This window comes from Schistocerca serialis, chromosome 2 (assembly GCF_023864345.2).
Source record: "Schistocerca serialis cubense isolate TAMUIC-IGC-003099 chromosome 2, iqSchSeri2.2, whole genome shotgun sequence".
Taxonomy (NCBI): domain Eukaryota; kingdom Metazoa; phylum Arthropoda; class Insecta; order Orthoptera; family Acrididae; genus Schistocerca; species Schistocerca serialis.
The window spans coordinates 850151853-850169804 of NC_064639.1; the positions used below are offsets into that span (position 1 = coordinate 850151853).

At 44.9% G+C, this 17952-nt stretch overlaps 1 protein-coding gene across 1 annotated transcript in view; it reads right to left on the bottom strand.

The window, feature by feature from the left end:
- Positions 1 to 17952, bottom strand: part of LOC126458135 (tudor and KH domain-containing protein homolog) — a 73022-nt gene that overhangs the window by 54600 nt on the left and 470 nt on the right. Inside the window, exons 2-3 of the mRNA XM_050094977.1 lie at positions 1612 to 1722; positions 1323 to 1461 (exon numbers count right to left, since the gene is read on the bottom strand). Of these exons, the coding sequence (XP_049950934.1) occupies positions 1323 to 1412 (90 nt within the window). The 5' untranslated portion in view covers positions 1413 to 1461; positions 1612 to 1722. The remainder of the gene's footprint in view (positions 1 to 1322; positions 1462 to 1611; positions 1723 to 17952) is intronic.

Below are 17952 nucleotides of genomic sequence, written 5' to 3' on the forward strand. Positions count from 1 at the left end.
TCAGTGCAAGGAAAGGGAAATAGAACTGTTGGGGCTCTGTAGTGGACAAGCACTCACAAAACAGATGAGAGCTCACTGGGGGTTAGGTTGATGATATAGGGTTACACTGGGCACATTACAAGACCACCTCAGGTTTGCATTTGGACAGCTTGCTTTACATTTCTGACATGTAAAAAATGGTAGCCGTTGCCCTGTATTTGAGGTCTCCATGGTATTATCCTTCAACAAGATACACATTGTCCTGACTTAGCTCAATGCAGAGTGTGTTCAACTGTTATCTTAGTGAGCAAGTTCTCCACATCTATCACCCACTGAAAGCATCTGGACACGGATTGTTGAGAGAGTATCTCACCATTATTCTCTAGCCACTGCTACTGATGAACTCTGGCACAGAGTTGAAACATCATGGAATAGTGTACCTGTATTTTCCATTCTCAGTCCCACTTGATAACAAGCCAGGATGCAGCTCTGTGTATTGAATTCCACATTGTGCATACACCCACAAGCTAAACATATAATCATGTATTATTCGTACTATACTGAGTCTGTAAAATTTCCTTATTTGCTATCCATCCTGGTGTCACAATTTTAACGGGCAACAGTCTAGCAAACTATTCATAGATGTCACTCTCCAAAACATCCTAAAAGGTACCACAGCTGGGCCTGTTTTTTATAAAGAGGGTGATTTTACCTGTAAAATCAATTGGTTTGTGAAAAGAAGAAACCAGCTGAACAATTGATAACTAAAGATGCAACACAAATCGAGCTCTAATTTCAGTTTGTGGGCGAGTCCATTACTTATCTGATTCTATGCATTCATTACATGTGTTGTCTACTTGGTAATCTGGTGGTTATATGCTGCGGGATGTACTTATGTGGCGAAAGCTTACAATGAAGAAATGAGTGAATGAATTTTGATATTCTCCTCTTGCTTAAAATAATATGATGATGAGATCTAGCCTACTCATTTAGAAACAAAATGATAGATGTGAGATTTCAGTATTTATGCTGACACTCCCTTCTCCCCTGATGTGACAGATATATATGTATATGTGCCCTACTGCAGAACTACGTTCTCTGAATTTTATTCACTGCACAAAATTCCATCCACAGGATGAGACGTGATCTACAAACTGTCATAGTTCTGCATGCAAAGTCTAATGATTCCCACTCAACTGTGACATTAATCAACCAACAAAAAATTAAGAAGGGTTAACACAATTAGTAAGAGGAACATGGTTTGTTGTGAGCTGTCAATTGTATTCACACGAAAAAGATGTCTCTCATATCTTTTCAAAAATAATATGCTTAACAGAACTTACATTTTTTAAAAGAATATACAGCAGCACAGCACTAATGCCTGAAAGCGAAAGTGCAACAGCAATAGGAACAAGAGGTAACTTAATATTCATTGTTGAGCTAACAGCTGGGTTCTTCCATCAATTCTCACAAATGTACAGCCTGCAAAAAGTAAGAAATGATGACAAATCAATAAAAGTTAATACCCATTATTACATTGAGAGTTAGAACAACATACAAATTCACAATCAACGAATTAATTGTATTTTTTAAACACAATACATTGATGGATTTTTCCTCATTTGTGCTCACATTTTTATTCGAATTCTGTTTCACTGGTGCAACTTTGGCTAGTTTTGCATTTGTGAAGCGTACAAAGTACCTCTGCAGTTTGGTGCCACAAAACTGATAGGTCCACTGTCACTGCAACAGTAGAAAAAAAAAATTTTTTAAAAAAAACTAGAAAAATATAAATTAAAATCACGAAATAGCATAGTTGACGGGCCTAGTGCCAGTTTATGGGATGCTTAGATAGTATATGCAATATGTTTACACGTGTTAAATTATCTATTAACTGGTATATAATACCTGCCATCTACAGATTTCTGTATAATGCACTCATTTTAATTTGATAAAAATGAAAAAAAAAAAAAAACAATTTTTCAAACTTTTTTACAAATGAAACCATTATAACCAGGGTTAGAATTTTTAGGCACAAATTTCAGAAGAAAAAAGGAAGGGGAAGAGTAATAAAATAAGGTTAAAAAGTGCTCATTTACTCAACTAATTCAAAAAATTCTAATTTGTAGAATTCTCGGGTGTCTGGCCAGGTCACATAGTAATTCCTCCACAATACTTCAGCAAACAGACAAGTTGCCATCTTCAGGTGGTTTCTGATGAATGCTGCACTGCTCCTCTCGATATCCTATATACAATGTGTGTCCAAAAACTGACGAAACATATTTTTTTTTTTTTTTAATTTATTGCCAATATATGTACAAAGCTTAAAAATTCTTCAAAGGAGTTACTGTTAGCTCTCAACACATTTTTACAGCACTTCACCCACGATTGGTAAGCCTCTGGAAGGCCTGAACATTGTCACTGCCTTTTAGATGTCCTCACTGCTCTCAAAACAGTATCCTTTGAGGGTCATTTTAATCCTGGGGACCAGGAAGACGTCAAGTGGAGAGAAATCGGGACTACAGAATGACTGCGGCAGCGCTGTCACATTGTGCTTGACCAGGTACTTGCGAACACGCAGAGATGTGCGGCTGGGTGCATTGTCGTGATGCAGCAGCCTGGTGGTAGCAACATCTTTTCACACTTGGAGGACCTTTTTTCTTAATCTTTCCAGAACATTGACTTAGTGGGTTTGTTGGTTTAAAAGGGGGGGGGAAGGACCAAACTAAGGGGTCATCAGTCCCTTGTTTCGAAGGAAACAATGCCACAAGGGTGAGAATAAGACAATGAGACTTACAACACAAAACAGAATGAAAGGATAAACCACAACAACAACTCCAAGGCAACAAACACTTAAGAGGGCAAAAGGGGACAAGAAAACCACAAAGGCGCAAGAAACAGGTAGAAGAAGTTAAAACAAGAAGGCAGGTTATCATGGCTGGCTGACCATAAGGATAAAAAGGAAAAGCCAGCCACTCTGCAACACATTAAAACCTCCACCATGAAAGCACTAGGGTGGATGACACACAGGGACAAAGGACATGTGCTAAAACTTACAGCAAATGATAAAACTCACCCTCACGAATAAAACATAAAACTAAAGCTGCCATTGAGGCATTGTCACCCAACACCCGAAGGTAGGATGCTGGGAAAGTTAAAAGTCCGCCACAGAGTGGCTAAAAGTGGGCAGTCCAGCAAGAGATGTACGACTGTCATTTGTGGGCCACAGCGACACCGAGGTGGATCCTCGCAGTGGAGAAGGTAGTGATGCACCAGCCACGTATGGCCAATGTGGAGCCGACACAGAACCACACAGTCCCTGCGAGAGGCGCGCACGGGGGTCTTCCACACATTCGTAGTTCCCTTAGTGGCACACAGCTTGTTGTGCATACTGAGGTTAAGCCATTCCGTCTCCCCCAAAGCCACAAAACCTTGATGCATAATACTGAATGCAGGTCAGTTTCAGAGAAGCTGATCTCCATAAGCAGTTTCTGCATAGCCTGTTTGGCCACCATGTCAGCAAGCTCGTTGCCTGGGATTCCGATGTGACCTGGGGTTCTGACAGATACCACTGAACGACTGGACTGTTCCAGGGCATAGATGGACTCCTGGATGGTTGCTACCAAAAGATGATGAGGGTAGCACTGGTCGATAGCTTGTAGGCTGCACAAGGAGTCAGTACACAGGAGAAATGACTCGTCTGGGCATGAGCGGATGTGCTCAAGAGCACGAGATATGGCTGCCAGCTCTGCAGTGAAAACATTGCAGCCATCTGGTAAGGAGTGCTGTTCTGTATGTCCTCCATGAACATATGCAAAGCCGACATGACCATCAGCCATCGAGCTATCAGTGTAAACCACTTCATGGACCTGGCACATGTTGAGAATCAAGAGGAACTGGCAGCGGAGAGTCGCAGGGTTAACTGAGTCCTTAGGGCCAAGTGAAAGGTCCAGGCGAAGCCACGGCCTAGATGTACACCATGGAGGTGTTTATGAATGAACCTCAAGTATAGGTGGTAAAGGCAAGGGCTGCAGTTCGGAGAGAAGGGATCGCACACAAACTGCAATTGTAAGCCCTGACCCAGGCCGCCGATGTGGGAGATGAACCGCCATGGGCGCGAAAATGAGACAGTAATTCGGAAGTGCAGGAGAACTACAAACGAGTGCAACGTAACTGTAGAGCAATTGTGCACGTCTAACCGGCAATGGAGGGACTCAAGCCTCAACCAGGACACTGGTCACCGGACTCGTCCTAAAACTCCTGTCGCTAGGCGAATGCCACAGTGGTGCACAAGGTCAAATACACGCAATGCTGAGGGCGCCGCCGAACCATAAACCACACTCCCATAGTCAAGGCGGGATTGAACAAGGGCTCTGTAAAGCTGTAGCAGCATAGAGCAATCTGCACCGCAGTTGGTGCTGCTCTGGCAGTGGAGGGCATTGAGGTGCTGCCAGCACTTCCACTTAAGTTGACAGAGGTGAGGAAGCCAAGTCAATCGGGTATCGAATAGCAGTCCTAAGAATCGATATGTCTCCACTACGGTGAGTGGATCATCATTAAGGTAAAGATCTGGTTCCAGATGAAGGGAACGATGCCGACAGAAGTGCGTAACACACGACTTTGTGGCCGAAAATTGGAAACTGTGGGCTAGAGCCCAAAACTGCACCTTGTGGATGGCTCCCTGTAGGCACCGCTCAGCAACACCAGTACTGGTGGAGCAGTACGAAATGCAGAAGTCACCTGGATACAGAGAAGGTGAGATGGACAGCCCTACAACTGCTGCTAGACCATTAAAGGCCACTAAAAACAGAGAGAAACTCACTATAGAGTCCTGTGGGACCCCATTCTCCTGGATAAGGGGGGAACTGTGAGAGGCACCAACTTGGACATGGAAAGTACAAAGCGACAGGAAATTGTGGATAAAAATCGGGAGTGGGCCTCGGAGACCCCACTCGTATAATGTGGCAAGGATATGATGTGGCCTGGTCATGTCATATGCTTTTCGTAAATCAAAAAAGACGGTAACCAGGTGTTGGTGTCTGGAAAAGGCTGTTCAGATGGCAGACTCGAGGGACACAAGATTATCTGTGGTATAGCGACCCTGACAAGCTGCCCCGACACGGAGCTAGTAGTCCATGTGACTCCAGGACCCAACCCAACTACCGACACGCCATGTGTTCCAGCAGCTTACAAAGAATGTTGGTGAGGCTGATGGGCTGATAGATATCCTCATCAAGCGGATTTTTACCAGATTTACGCACTGGAATGATGGTGCTCTCCCACCATTGCGATGGAAAGACGCCATCGCACCAGATCCGGTTGAAGATGATGAGGAGATGTCGCTTGTAGTCAGATGAGAGATGTTTAATCATTTGACCGTGGATCTGATCTGGCCCAGGGGCTATGTCGGGGCAATGCGCAAGGGTACTGAGGAGCTCCCACTCTGTAAATGGGGCATTAAAGGGTTCACTGTGGCGTGTAGCGAATGAGAGGACTTTCCTTTTGAAGGTGCGAAGTGCTGGGAGGTAGTTCTCAACGCAGAGGCTAGAGCATAGTGCTCAGCAATCGCGTTTTTGTCGGTAGATAACATGTCATTGAAGTTCATGCCAGGGTCACCTGTTGGGGTCTAGTACCCAAAAAGACATCTGATCTTTGTCCAGACTTGGGAAGGCTGTGAGGTGCTCCAGGCAAGGGTGCCACTTATGCCCCCGTAGAGCTCGCTGACACTCCTTAATTGACTCAGCAACTTCTGGCGACCACCAAGGGACCACCTTCCACCGGGGGCACCCCAAAGAGCGAGGGATCACATTTTCCGCCACAGTAATAGTTGTTGTAGTCACCTGCTCAACCATCACATTGATGTTACCGCATGGGGGAGATTCAGCGGTGACAGCAGAGGTGAAAGTTTCCCAGTCCGCCTTGTTTAAAGCCCAGCTGGACAGGCGTCCCTGGGCCTGACCCCAGGCCAATGACAGGAGGATGGGGAACTGGTCACTACCACACAGGTCATCACGTGCTCTCCAGTGGAGAGATGGGAGAAGTCTTGGGCTGCAAATGGATAAATCAATGGCCGAGTAACTACCACAAGCCACACTGAGATGTGTTGCAGGTTTCCTGAAGGGCAATGCAGAAAGCAGGTGTAAAGCTTGACAGTTTCCATATCTTAGCCAAGTGGTGGAAAAAACCGCCGCAATTCCACTGGAGGATGACATTGTGAGACTGGGAAGGCATGGAACATTCAATGAGGCGGATTATGCCTCAGGGTCACCAGCTGCCACTGACTTATTGCTTGAGCAGTCTATATCCATTGTGTCTGAGGGTCCGGCGAGATCCAAGTCCTCAGCGGACGCCAGAATCTCCACCTTATCCCCAGACGCAGAGCTTGTAGGTAGCGATGGTAAGGGTACTATTGCAATTCCCTTGGTCTTCGGGGTCTTCCTGCTGGATTTCTCCGGCTGGGAGGGCTTCACTGATTCAGTCTCTGGGACTGAGGATCGTGAAGCCGTACGACCAGCTGCTTTTGGGCACTTCAGCCACTGACAGGCGTCATCTTTCCCATTAGCAGAAGCCTGGGAAGGGAGTGACCCAAGGGACCCCTTCCTGGTGAGAGGAGCTGAAGAAGCCTTATGCTTCTCCATCTCAGAAGTGGGGACTTGTGTCCCTGATGGTTTGGGTGGGGGGTGGGGGGGGGGCAGTGCTCCCAAGGTAGGTGATGCGGGAACAATAGGGGGGGGGGGGGGGGGGGGAGAAGAGTGTAGCTTTCTGGCTCTCAGAGCCGACTGGAATTTGTGGAACTGTTGAGGCTCCAACTGTTCTCGAAGCGGTAGCATATGAGGAGATCATAGCCACAGGATGTAGGCACTCATTTTCTCTTAGCCTCAGTGTAGGTCAGTTGGTCCAGGGTCTTGTATTCCCTGATTTTCCTCTCTTTCTGTAAAATCCTGCAGTCTGGCAAGCAAGGTGAATGATTCTCTCCGCAGTTGACACAGATGAGAGGCGGGGCACATGGATTGTTGGGATGCGATGGACGTCTACAATCTCGACATGTGATGGTGGAAGTACAGCGGGAAGACATATGGCCAAACTTCCAGCGCTTAAAGCACCGCATCAGGGGAGGGATATATGGCTTGACATCACAGCAGTAGACCTCCCCCATCACCTGCACCTTCTCGGGTAAGGTGTCACCCTCAAAGGCCAAGATGAAGACACCGGCGGCAACCTGATGATCCCTTGGACCCCGATGGATGCGCCGCACGAAATGAACACCTCGTCGCACTAAATTGGGGTGCAGCTTGTCATCGGACTGCAAAAGAAGGTCCCTGTGGAAGATAATACCCTGGACCATATTTAAGATCTTATGTAGCGTGATTGTAACAGAAACATCCTCCAACTTGTTACAAGTGAGTAAACTCTGTGACTGGGCAGAGGATGCTGTTTTTGTCAAGACTGACCCAGATCACAGTTTGGATAAGCCCTCCACCTCCCCAAACTTGTCCTCTAAATGATCTACAAAAAACTGTGGCTTCACTGAAACAAAGGAGCCCCATCAGTTCTTGTAAATACGAGGTACCAGGGTGAATAAGGTTCACTGCCATCCTTAGCCTGGCGTTCCTCCCACGGTGTGGCCAGGGAGGGGAATAATTTAGGGTTGTACTTTCTTGCACTGTGCTTAGACTTGGAATGCTTAGAGACTGCTGGTGTTTGATCATCAGCAAGTGATAAAGACGTGGTATGCTTCATCATGCATTATTTGCCCTGATGCCACTCATTCCGACCAGGGGCCTTCCCCATGGGCGCCACCAAGCCACAGCAAAGGCCACCTGGCAGGATGGCCATTGCTGGGAGTCCTGATGCCCCAGGATGATGGGCATCTACTCCTTGGCATATGTGGGGAGTTAACGGCGCAGGCATCAGCAGAGTGATCCCTGTGTTGTCAGGAGGCTAGAACCAACAGGGTACGTGGCAGCCCCACCACAAGAGACTGGGCACCATGCTGGATATGAGGTGCAAAGAAGTCCATGGTCATCGTCGATGCAAAAAGCGACACTGCATAGTGCATGGTGGAAAATGCACCCAGGAAGGTGTCCTATCCAAAGAGATGGAGAATGAGCTGGACTGCAGTGCGACTATGAGAAAGTGTTCGTACATCCATATTTAAATACCATCAGGTAGGACATCAGCTGGTATAATTTTTATTAAAAATGAAACTCTTCCAGCTGTACTTAAGATGTCATATTTCTTTTTTAATAAAAATATGAGAAAGTGGGCTAGAGATCTCAAGGCACGATGGACAAGATGCACCACGTATGGTGCCCTTCCCCAATTGGCTCACTCTTCGGGAAAATTTTGAAAACTGGAGGTCAAACGCTACAGGGGACCATCACATAAAGGCCAAAACATGTGAGACTCCTTTTAGTGGCCTCTTAAGACAGGCAGGAAAAACTCGGGGCCTATTCTAATCAACGGACCTGCAAGGGGGCATTGACTTAGCAAAGAGCATTAACAATCTGTCCTTGGGGTACAAAGTATTTGTGCACCACACCCTTTCTCTCAAAGAAGACAATCAGCACCGTTTCTACCTTGAATTTTCTAACCCTTGCCTTCTCGGGGATGCTGAGGTGTATCACTCCAAACTTAGGTGCTTCATTTCCAGGTCGTATAGGAAAGTCCATGTTTCATCGCCAGTAATAACATTGTCCAAATAATCCGGTTCAATGTCCACATGTTCACGCAGTTCACTCACGATTAACACTCAACTGGCCATTTGTTTGTACGACAGAATTTTTAGCGCCAGCTTGGTGCACACCTTTCTTATGTACAACTCCTTCATAGCAGCGTCAAACAAGGAACTTTCTGGAATGTTTAGAGTGTCAGCTAAAAACCAAACACTCAATTGACAGTCAGAATTCAACAATTCACCAACACGATTCACATTGTCTTCATTTCTGTTTGTTGACTGTTTCCAGAGTGAGGGCCATCGTTCACCCCTTCCTGGCCCTCCTTGAACTTCTTCACCCACTTCCTAACTAGCACATACCTCATTGCAGACTCACAAAAGGCTTTCTTTAACACTGCATGAGTCTCTGATAACTTGTTATCGAACTTTGCGCAAAACTTGATCGCCCAATATTGTTTGACTGAATCATGACAAAGTCACAAAAAAGAGATGCACTTATTGAATGATGCTGATGCTACTGTTGCTCTGAGCAGACTGAACTTTGGTGCCCTCTAAAGATCGTCCTAGCGCACTGTGACCAATAGTGGCATGGCAAAAAAATATATTTCATGACTTTTCGGACACACCTTGTATGCTGGCTGTTACCACAAGAGGGAGCCCGAGACATCGGGAAGGAGACAATCCATAATTGGATTTATGGCAATGGCAAACAGTACAACACTTAGCACGGAGCCCTGGGGTACCCCGTTTTCTTGGGAGAAAGTACGGGAGAAAGTAGTGTTCACCCGCACTTTAAATGTGCGCTCTACCATAAATTCACGAAGAACAAGGGGCAGCCGACCTCGAAAGCCCCCAAGAGAACAGTGTGTGGAGGATGCCTGTCCTCCAACAGGTGTCGTATGCTCTCTCCAGATCAAAAAATATTGCTACTGTTTGCGATTTCCTGAGAAAATTGTTCATGTTATAAGTGGAGTGAGCAACAAGGTGGTCAACGGCGGAACGATGCTCTCAGAAAGCGCATTGGGCAGGTGTTAAAAGACTTCGGGACTCCAGCCACTAGGCTAAACGGCAATTCACCATATGCTATAAAACCTTACATAAACTACTCGTGAGAGAAATGGGGTGATAGCTGAAGGGGAGATGTTTGTCCTTTCCAGGTTTCGAAACAGGAATGACGATAGCTTCCCGCCATGTCGGTCCAAATTCGATTATAAAGGCGAAGGAGGTAGCGCAGACTATGGTATGATAAATGCAGCAACATTTGGATGTGGATACCATCCGGTCCTGGGGTGGAAGAGCGAGAAGAAGAGAGTGCGTGTTGGAGTTCACACATGGAGAAAACAATGTTATAGCTTCTGCAATTTTGAGAGGAGAAAGCAAGGGGTCGCACTTCCGCTACACGTTTCTTCGGCAGAAAAGCTGGCGGGTAATTTGAAGAGCTTGAAATCTCAGCGAAGTGTTGACCCAATGAGTTAGAAATTGCAACGGGGTCCACTAAGGTATCATGCGCGACAGTGAGCCCAGAGACCGGGGAGAAACTAGGCGCGCCAGATAACCGTCGAATCCGATTCCAAACTTCCGAGGAGGGAGTGAAGGTGTTAAATGAGCTAGTAAAGAAGACCCAGCTTTCCTTCTTGCTATCGTGGATGACACGACGGCATCGCACACGGAACTGCTTACAGCAGATACAGTTGGCCAAAGTAGGATGGTGGCGGAAAACGCGAAAAGCACGTCACCGCTCACATATTGTGTCACGGCATGCCTCATTCCACCTAGGAATTGAGGGGCGCCGGGGCAAACCAGAGGTGCGAGGTATTGAACGTTCCGCAGCTGTAAGAATAACATCTGTAATATGAGTGACCTCATCGTCGACGCTAGGAAAGTGACAGTAATCGAATGTCGCTAGAGATGAAAAAAGTGTCCAATCGGCTTGAGCAAACTTCCAGCATCTCAGGCGCATATATGGCCGTTGTGGCTGCAATCTAAGGACACACGGAAAGTGGTCACTCGAGTATGTATCAGCAAGAGTGAACCATTCAAAGCACCGAGCTAGCGGAACAGTACCGACCGAAAGACCCAAATGAGAGAAATTTGTCGTGGAGGCTGACAAGTAGAGACAAACAAGATCCGCTTGGTGGAAGACGTCTACCAATAGTGAGCCATGTGGACAAGGACGTGGAGATCCCCAAAGGGGGTGGTGGGCATTGAAGTCCCCAACCAGCAAACAGGGGAGCGGAAGCTGACCAAGAAGATGAAGGAGATCAGCTCTTGCTGGTGTGGACAATGGCATGTATACAGTACAAAGAGAGAAGATGTACCCAGAAAGGGAAAGATGGACAGCAACAGCTTGGAAGGAACTGTTTAAAGGGTGGTAATGGACAGTATCATGGAGAAGAATCATGAGTCCTCCATGTGCTGGAGTGCCATCAACAGAGGGGAGATCAACTCGGACTGACTGAAAATGAGGGAAAACAAAGCGACTGTAGGGACGCAGCTTTGTTTCCTGAAGACAGAATATGACCGGCGAGTAGGATCATAAGAGTATCAACAATTCATCCCGATTGGCTCGAATGCCACGGATATTCCAATGGATAATGGACACAGGGTGGTCAGAAAACAGAAGAATGTGACCAAGGTTGCCCTCAACTCAACGACTGCTCAGAGCTTGTGACCAACAGCGTGGAACGGCATTCAGCCGAAGGCAGATGATCTTGATCCATAGGTTGTTTGGGAGCAGCTCCTGCCACCAGTGATTGGCCGGTCGATCGGCCGCCAGCCGTGCGCCGCTGCGACACACAAGACGGACGTGGACGGTTACCGCCAGGTGGTGCTGTAGATGAGACACGCCGTGGCGGAGAAGGAGAGGAACTGGGTTTCTTATTAGCCTTCTTGGAAACAGGACATTGAGATTGGGGAGGAATCAATGGATGTGAAGTCAGGGTAGGTAAAAAATCTTCACGAGTAGGCTCTTTTTTTTGGAAGTCCAGGTGTCTGATTTTGGGGCTCGTGGTTTAGCAGAACCCGATGAAGGGTGAGCCATAGAGTGAGCAGGTGATAGTGGGGAGATTGTGCTGGCCGATCTGATAGCTGTGGCACTAAAGGTGAGATCACAAGTCTGTGTGGGTGAATCCTTTGTAGGCCAAGGAGAGGCAAGGACAGTGCTGTATTTACCTGCGTGAGGCACAGTGGGCTTTCGACTTGTGAATAACTTTCGAGCAGCAAAGGTCAACACCTTTTCCTTCACTCTGATTTACTGAATGAGCCATTTGTCTTTGAAAATGGGGCAATCTCTAGAGGAAGCAGTGTGATCACCCATACAGTTGATGCAACGAGGAGATGGAGGTGGACAAGCACCCGCATGGGCATCCTTGCCACACGTAATGCATTTGGCCGGATTGGAACATGACTGGCTGGTATGATTGAACCACTGACATCGATAGCAACGTGTAGGGTTTGGGATGTAAGGGCGAACGGAAATTATCTCATAGCCCGCTTTTTCAATGGAAGTTGAACTCTGTCAAATCTCACGAAGACAGTACGGGTTGGAACCAAGTCCTTGTCAAACCTTTTCATGACTCAAACAGCCATTATGCACTGGTCAGACAGGTAGTTTTGAATTTCCTTGTTGGATAATCCGTTGAGGGAGCATGTATAAACCACCCCACGTGATGAATTTTAAGTGCGGTGCGCTTCCATCCGGACAGGGAAGGTGTGTAGCAGTGAAGTACGCAGCAATTTTTGTGCCTGGACGGCACTGACTGTTTCTAACAATAAGGTGCCATTTCATAATTGGGAACAACACTTTACAGGACCTGCAATTTCGTCGACACCTTTCTGAATAATGCAAGGGTTGACTGTGGAGAAGTCTTGACCTTCATCCTACTGAGAGACAACAAGAAACTGTGGCACTGATGGAAGAATTGTCCATGGCTGAGACTCATTTAACTTTCGCTTGTGAGCAGACATAGTAGATGATGAGGAAACCATTGCGGAAGTATCCCCCATGATTACCGGCGTCTCCAATGGCGTGCTCCTTCCTTGTGGGGGCCGGACCCTCTCTGAGGGCACTCCCGCCTTAGGTGATTGTTCACACCTCAAGTCACACCTCCCGAGAAACGGACGGAGGGACCAATTGGCACTTTCGGAAGGTACCAGCTCGGGAAATCACCCCTCCCTGGGCCTGGCCGTCACCAGGGGGTATGTACATGTCCTACCTGTCTACCCGGGGCGGGGAATTACGCATTACCCAGTCGCCGGCTATGCATGGGAATGCTTGGGTCAGCCTTCAGACACACACAGGGAGGAAAAAGAGAAAGGGAGGAACAAAGAAAAGGAAAAGAAAGAAGAGAGGTCTCAACGCCACAGCGGAGAAGAGGGTAAATAGAAGAGGTAAGGAAAAGAGAAGAATAAAAGGAAGGACAGAGACTTGCCAGCAGAGAAAGTGAAGAAGAGAGACTGTTTTACAGTTTCAAGAATCCGTCTCTGGACGTAGGCACTAAACATACTGCCAGGGGGGAGAAAGGGAAGGGAAGCGGCGGTGGTGAGGGGTGGAGGGGGGGAAGATGGGGATGGGGAAGGATGTGGAAAAGGGAGGTATGCAGCCTGGAAAGGAAAGAGGGCCACACTAGCTCGGGGCCCTGTGCACACTACACACGTATCCACAAAAGAGTTGTGGACCCCCTGGGGGGAGATGGCAATGTATGTGTCAGCTGAAGTATCATGGAGGAATTAAAATGTGACCTGACTGGACACCTGAGAAGTCTATAAATTAGAATTATGCTGGGAAAACATCAGATCACATATCAAGCACCTTTACAGGGAGAAAATGCTTCAACAGATGATGATGTTGGACAAGCTGCAGAACAAGGAGCAGCTGCTCTGCTAACTCACATTCCTGCTTAGATGTTGAGATGGCAACACGATACCATCTTTTGCCAATATCACACAAAATAACGACTACAGCAGCCATTTGCACCACAAAACAACCCAGCTTGGTGCTGGTGAAAGAAAGAATCCACTATACTGAATGCTGTCTGGACACCATCTCAGAAGATATCGGAGGTCCACCTCAAGACAGCTTTAGCTCTCTTTCCCGCATCATGGAAATGGGCTGAGGCTGTCACAGTGTACAGGCAGACAGCATATGAGGAAATGCTACCACTAAACAGACGTTAAGTCTGAATGGTCTGCAGCATGGTAGAAAACCACCCAAGAATCACTTAAGCATACCGTGATCAACCACCAATTGTGGACATCATAAGAGTGAGAAACATGTCACCTATGCTCTATCAGCTGATGAGGCTGAAGAAATACGCTGTGAAACATGTTGCACGTCACCAGGGCCACAGCCACTGGAGTGCAACCTCTCAAAGGCAGAGAGAGAGGCCACCTGCAAGCTATACAATGATGCTGAGCTGGTTGTCCTGTTGCTAACATAGGGAACTCTATAGTACTGCCCCTACATTCAGAATATAAACAGAAAGTGTATGAACTTCTCGACGACACCGTGTATAGGAAGATAGGAGGAAACCCAACAGGTCACCTCCAGAGAAGAAGCATTGAAAGTCTTTGCAGTACCTTTGATGCAAGAACTGCCAAAAAGCTTCGACCATGAGCTGCTGCACCACAAACATTGTATGGGCTGCCAAAGGTCCACAAAAATAACATCCCACTGTGTCTGATAGCAACAAAGGAGCAGCAACACAAGGATCAGCCCAACACCTGACTGCTTTTCTGAGTCCAACTGTAGGAAAATGTGAACATCACATTAGCAATTCTACTCACTTTGTAAAACATCTACAAGAACTTCGCCTCCACAATTGCAACTTGTTGTTGGGTTTCAGTGAGTTATTCTCTTAACCAGCATACCATTGAAGGACTCCGTGGAACTGATAAGGAAGAAATTTGACACCAATCTGATGAGGCTCTTTGAGTTTGTACTCTCTTCAATGTATCTTCTACTCAATTGTAATTACTATGGACAGACAGATGGTGTCACTATGGGACATCCCGTCGTCAGTTGTAGTGAATTTGTTCATGGAAAACTATGAAGAGAATGCCCTGGATCAAGCTCATTGCTTCTATCACTACGTGAATGACATCTTCGTCATTTGGCCATATGGATGGGACAGTGTAAGCAAATTTCTCCATCTCAACTTGCAGCACTCCCACAGTCAGTTCATGGTGGAAGTGGTACAGGATGCTGCCCTTCTGTTTTTTGATGTCCTAGTGAAACAGAAACCTGATGGCAACCTGGGACATAGTGTGTACAGGAAGCCTACACACACTGATCTGTATGTGCGTGTCTCCAGTTGTCACCACAACTCAGTGTGAAAGCAATATATGCACACTCATTCACAGTGCACAATCAGTCTGTGACCAGTGGTAAAGTTGCTTTATAAAAAGGGAGAAAGGGATAAGGTAGACAATTTCAGACCAATTTCTATGCCATCAGTGTTTGCTAAAGTTATTGAAAAGGCTGTTTATGTAAGGACAATTGATCATTTTATACCACTCAATTTGCTATCAAATGTATAGTTCAGCTTTAGAAGTCGTTTAACAACTGAAAATGCTATATTCTCTTACCTCTGTGAGGCACTGGATGGGTTAAACAAAAGATTTCAAACACTAAGCATATTTTTGGTTTAACTACGGCATTTTATTGTATTGATCACAAAATATGGCTCCAGAAGCTGAACCATTACGGAATACAGGGAGTAGCTCACAATTGGTTCCCTCTTACTTTAGCAACAGACAGCAAAAGGTCATCATTCACAGTGTTGAGAATGGCTGTGATTTGGGGTCTGAGTGGGGTACGGTCAAATGGCGGTGCAACATTGGATCAGTTTCAAATAGTGCAGTTCATGACAAAAGTTCATGGCTTGTAGAAAATAAACTAACACTAAATCATAGTAAGACTCAGTTTTTACAGTTTCTAAAACACAACTCAACAAAACCTGATCTTTAATTTCACAGAATGGGCATATGATTAGTGAAATTGAACAGTTCAAATTTCTAGGTGTTCAAATAGATAGCAAACTGTCTTGGAAAGCCCACATTTAGAATCTCGTTCAAAGACTCACTGCTGCCATTTTCACTAATCGAACAGTATCTGAAGTAAGCGATCATTCAATATGAAAAGTAGTCTACTTTGCTTATTTTCTTTTGCTTATGTCATATGGTATTATATTTTGAGGTAACTCTTCCCATTCTAAAAGGATATTTTTGGCTCAAAAATGATTTTTTATATATATTCTTCACTGTTGTTTCTTGTTAACAATCATCACAGCTTATTCTCAAGAATTAGCAGCTTTCAATCAGTTAATACTCAGCAGAAATCCAGTCTGCATTTGAATCACACTTCCGTAACTCTTGCGCATAGAGGTGTGTGGTATACGGTTGCATCCATTTTCAATAAGCTACAACAAGAATTTTAAAATCTTTAACAGAAATCCGCATGCTTTCAAATCGAAACTGAAGAGTTTTCTCAAGGATCACTCCTCCTGTTGAGGAGTTCCTTAAAAAATTAAGGCGATCAGTATGTTATATTGTTGATTTCCTTTACTTAAACTTACAGCTTGACTTTTTTTGGGTTCAGAAACATTTTATTCTATCTTTTATTTCATGTAGGATGGGTACGAAACTCACTGAAACGCCACCACTTGGCTGATAACCCAAGAAGAATTCATCAATGCACAAATTGTATCTACAGACCAGAACAGTGGTGTAAATTACTTAGAGAAATTAAGATTTAAGAACTACCACACCATGAACCTAAAAATTGTTTTGAGATTATGAATTTTGCAGCAGTCAAAACAAGTTGCATTACTCTTTAAAAATACTGTATCAGAAACAGAAGAAAGGAAAAAAGTGGACTTATTTAAGAAGATGCCTGGGAGAAAATATAAATATCAAACATACCTTGCAGCAGTAGGTTTTTACATTACTAACAGCAATGACTCAGCTACTACAATCATTTTCCGAAGGAAGGAAAATTGTTCCGCTGAAACTATGAGATACACAATCATTGAGATATTTCATTCCTCCAGTTTGCTAGGCCTACACATTTTATGATGGTGTTACCATCATTCCAAAGAGAAATCAGCTTTACAAAAATGCACTACTATAAACAGAAATCTTTAATTTTACACAAAATCAAATAGTATTTATTGAATAAAAATCCTTGTACTGTTATTACCAAAAGAACCTAGTGCCAGTTAATGCTGTTATATTGTGGAACTTAAAAGTTTGCCTGTTGACCAACCACAAATTCCAGTGGTATCTAACTAATAGCCCCCAATGTAATGTGATCCCCTCCCCCTTCTCTTCACATAACGAAACTTACAATGACATTATTTTGATAAAAAAAATTGGTGTTTAGTGATTGTGTACATAAATTAAAAATAGAACAGCTATGCCATTCCATAATATACTTTCATAGCATAATGCCTGTTAGTGGAACACCATTTGCCTACATTCCACGAGGGACAATAGTAACCTCCTCCATTATAACAGGCTGCTGACACAGTTTCCCAGACGGGCAGGTGTAAAAGTATGAAGAATGTCATTTTCAATTATGATGTTTGTAAGATTGTAGGCCTATATGGTAAAAGAGCACTCCACAAATGTATAAACTGTTGTGAAATGAGACCTTTCAGTAATTATGTGCCTGGGTTTATGAATTAAACTTTTAATTATTTTTTACCATTTATGTTTATTAGTCTTCTAATGTTGTAATAAGCTGACATGTACCATTGTTGTAAAGCACGTGCACCCACATAAGAACTATTAAATTTTTATTCCAGTGTTGTGTTAGCATTCATGATATCTTTATCAGTAAGTTTATGAAAAGATCTATTTTCTTGGTAAATGAAATAGCGTTTTCTTCCAGTACTGCAATTAGACAATAGCCATACCTGTATGGACCACTGTTAAAATGTGTAAATAGGTCTGGGGAAACAAATCGGTCTTCTTGGAGGCATGGGTAAGTATAAATACCTAACAAAGGCGAATTCCCCTGAATCAACGGTTCAACTACGAACTGATGTGTTACAATTATGGCTGCAAATACACCGGCTTGAGGCTAAACTCACTCCATATTTATTTTGCGTCCGTATTCCACGGTTGTGTCGACCATGAAAACGTTTAGCTTGTGAAGCCCACGGATGGAGGTTACTATTTTCTGCGACATTTCTGTTCTCTTGCTTTCTACTTTATTTCACAGCGGAAAACATATTAAAAATCACACAGTACTTTTAATCTAGCAAATGGCAGTCTGAAATATCATGGTTAATATT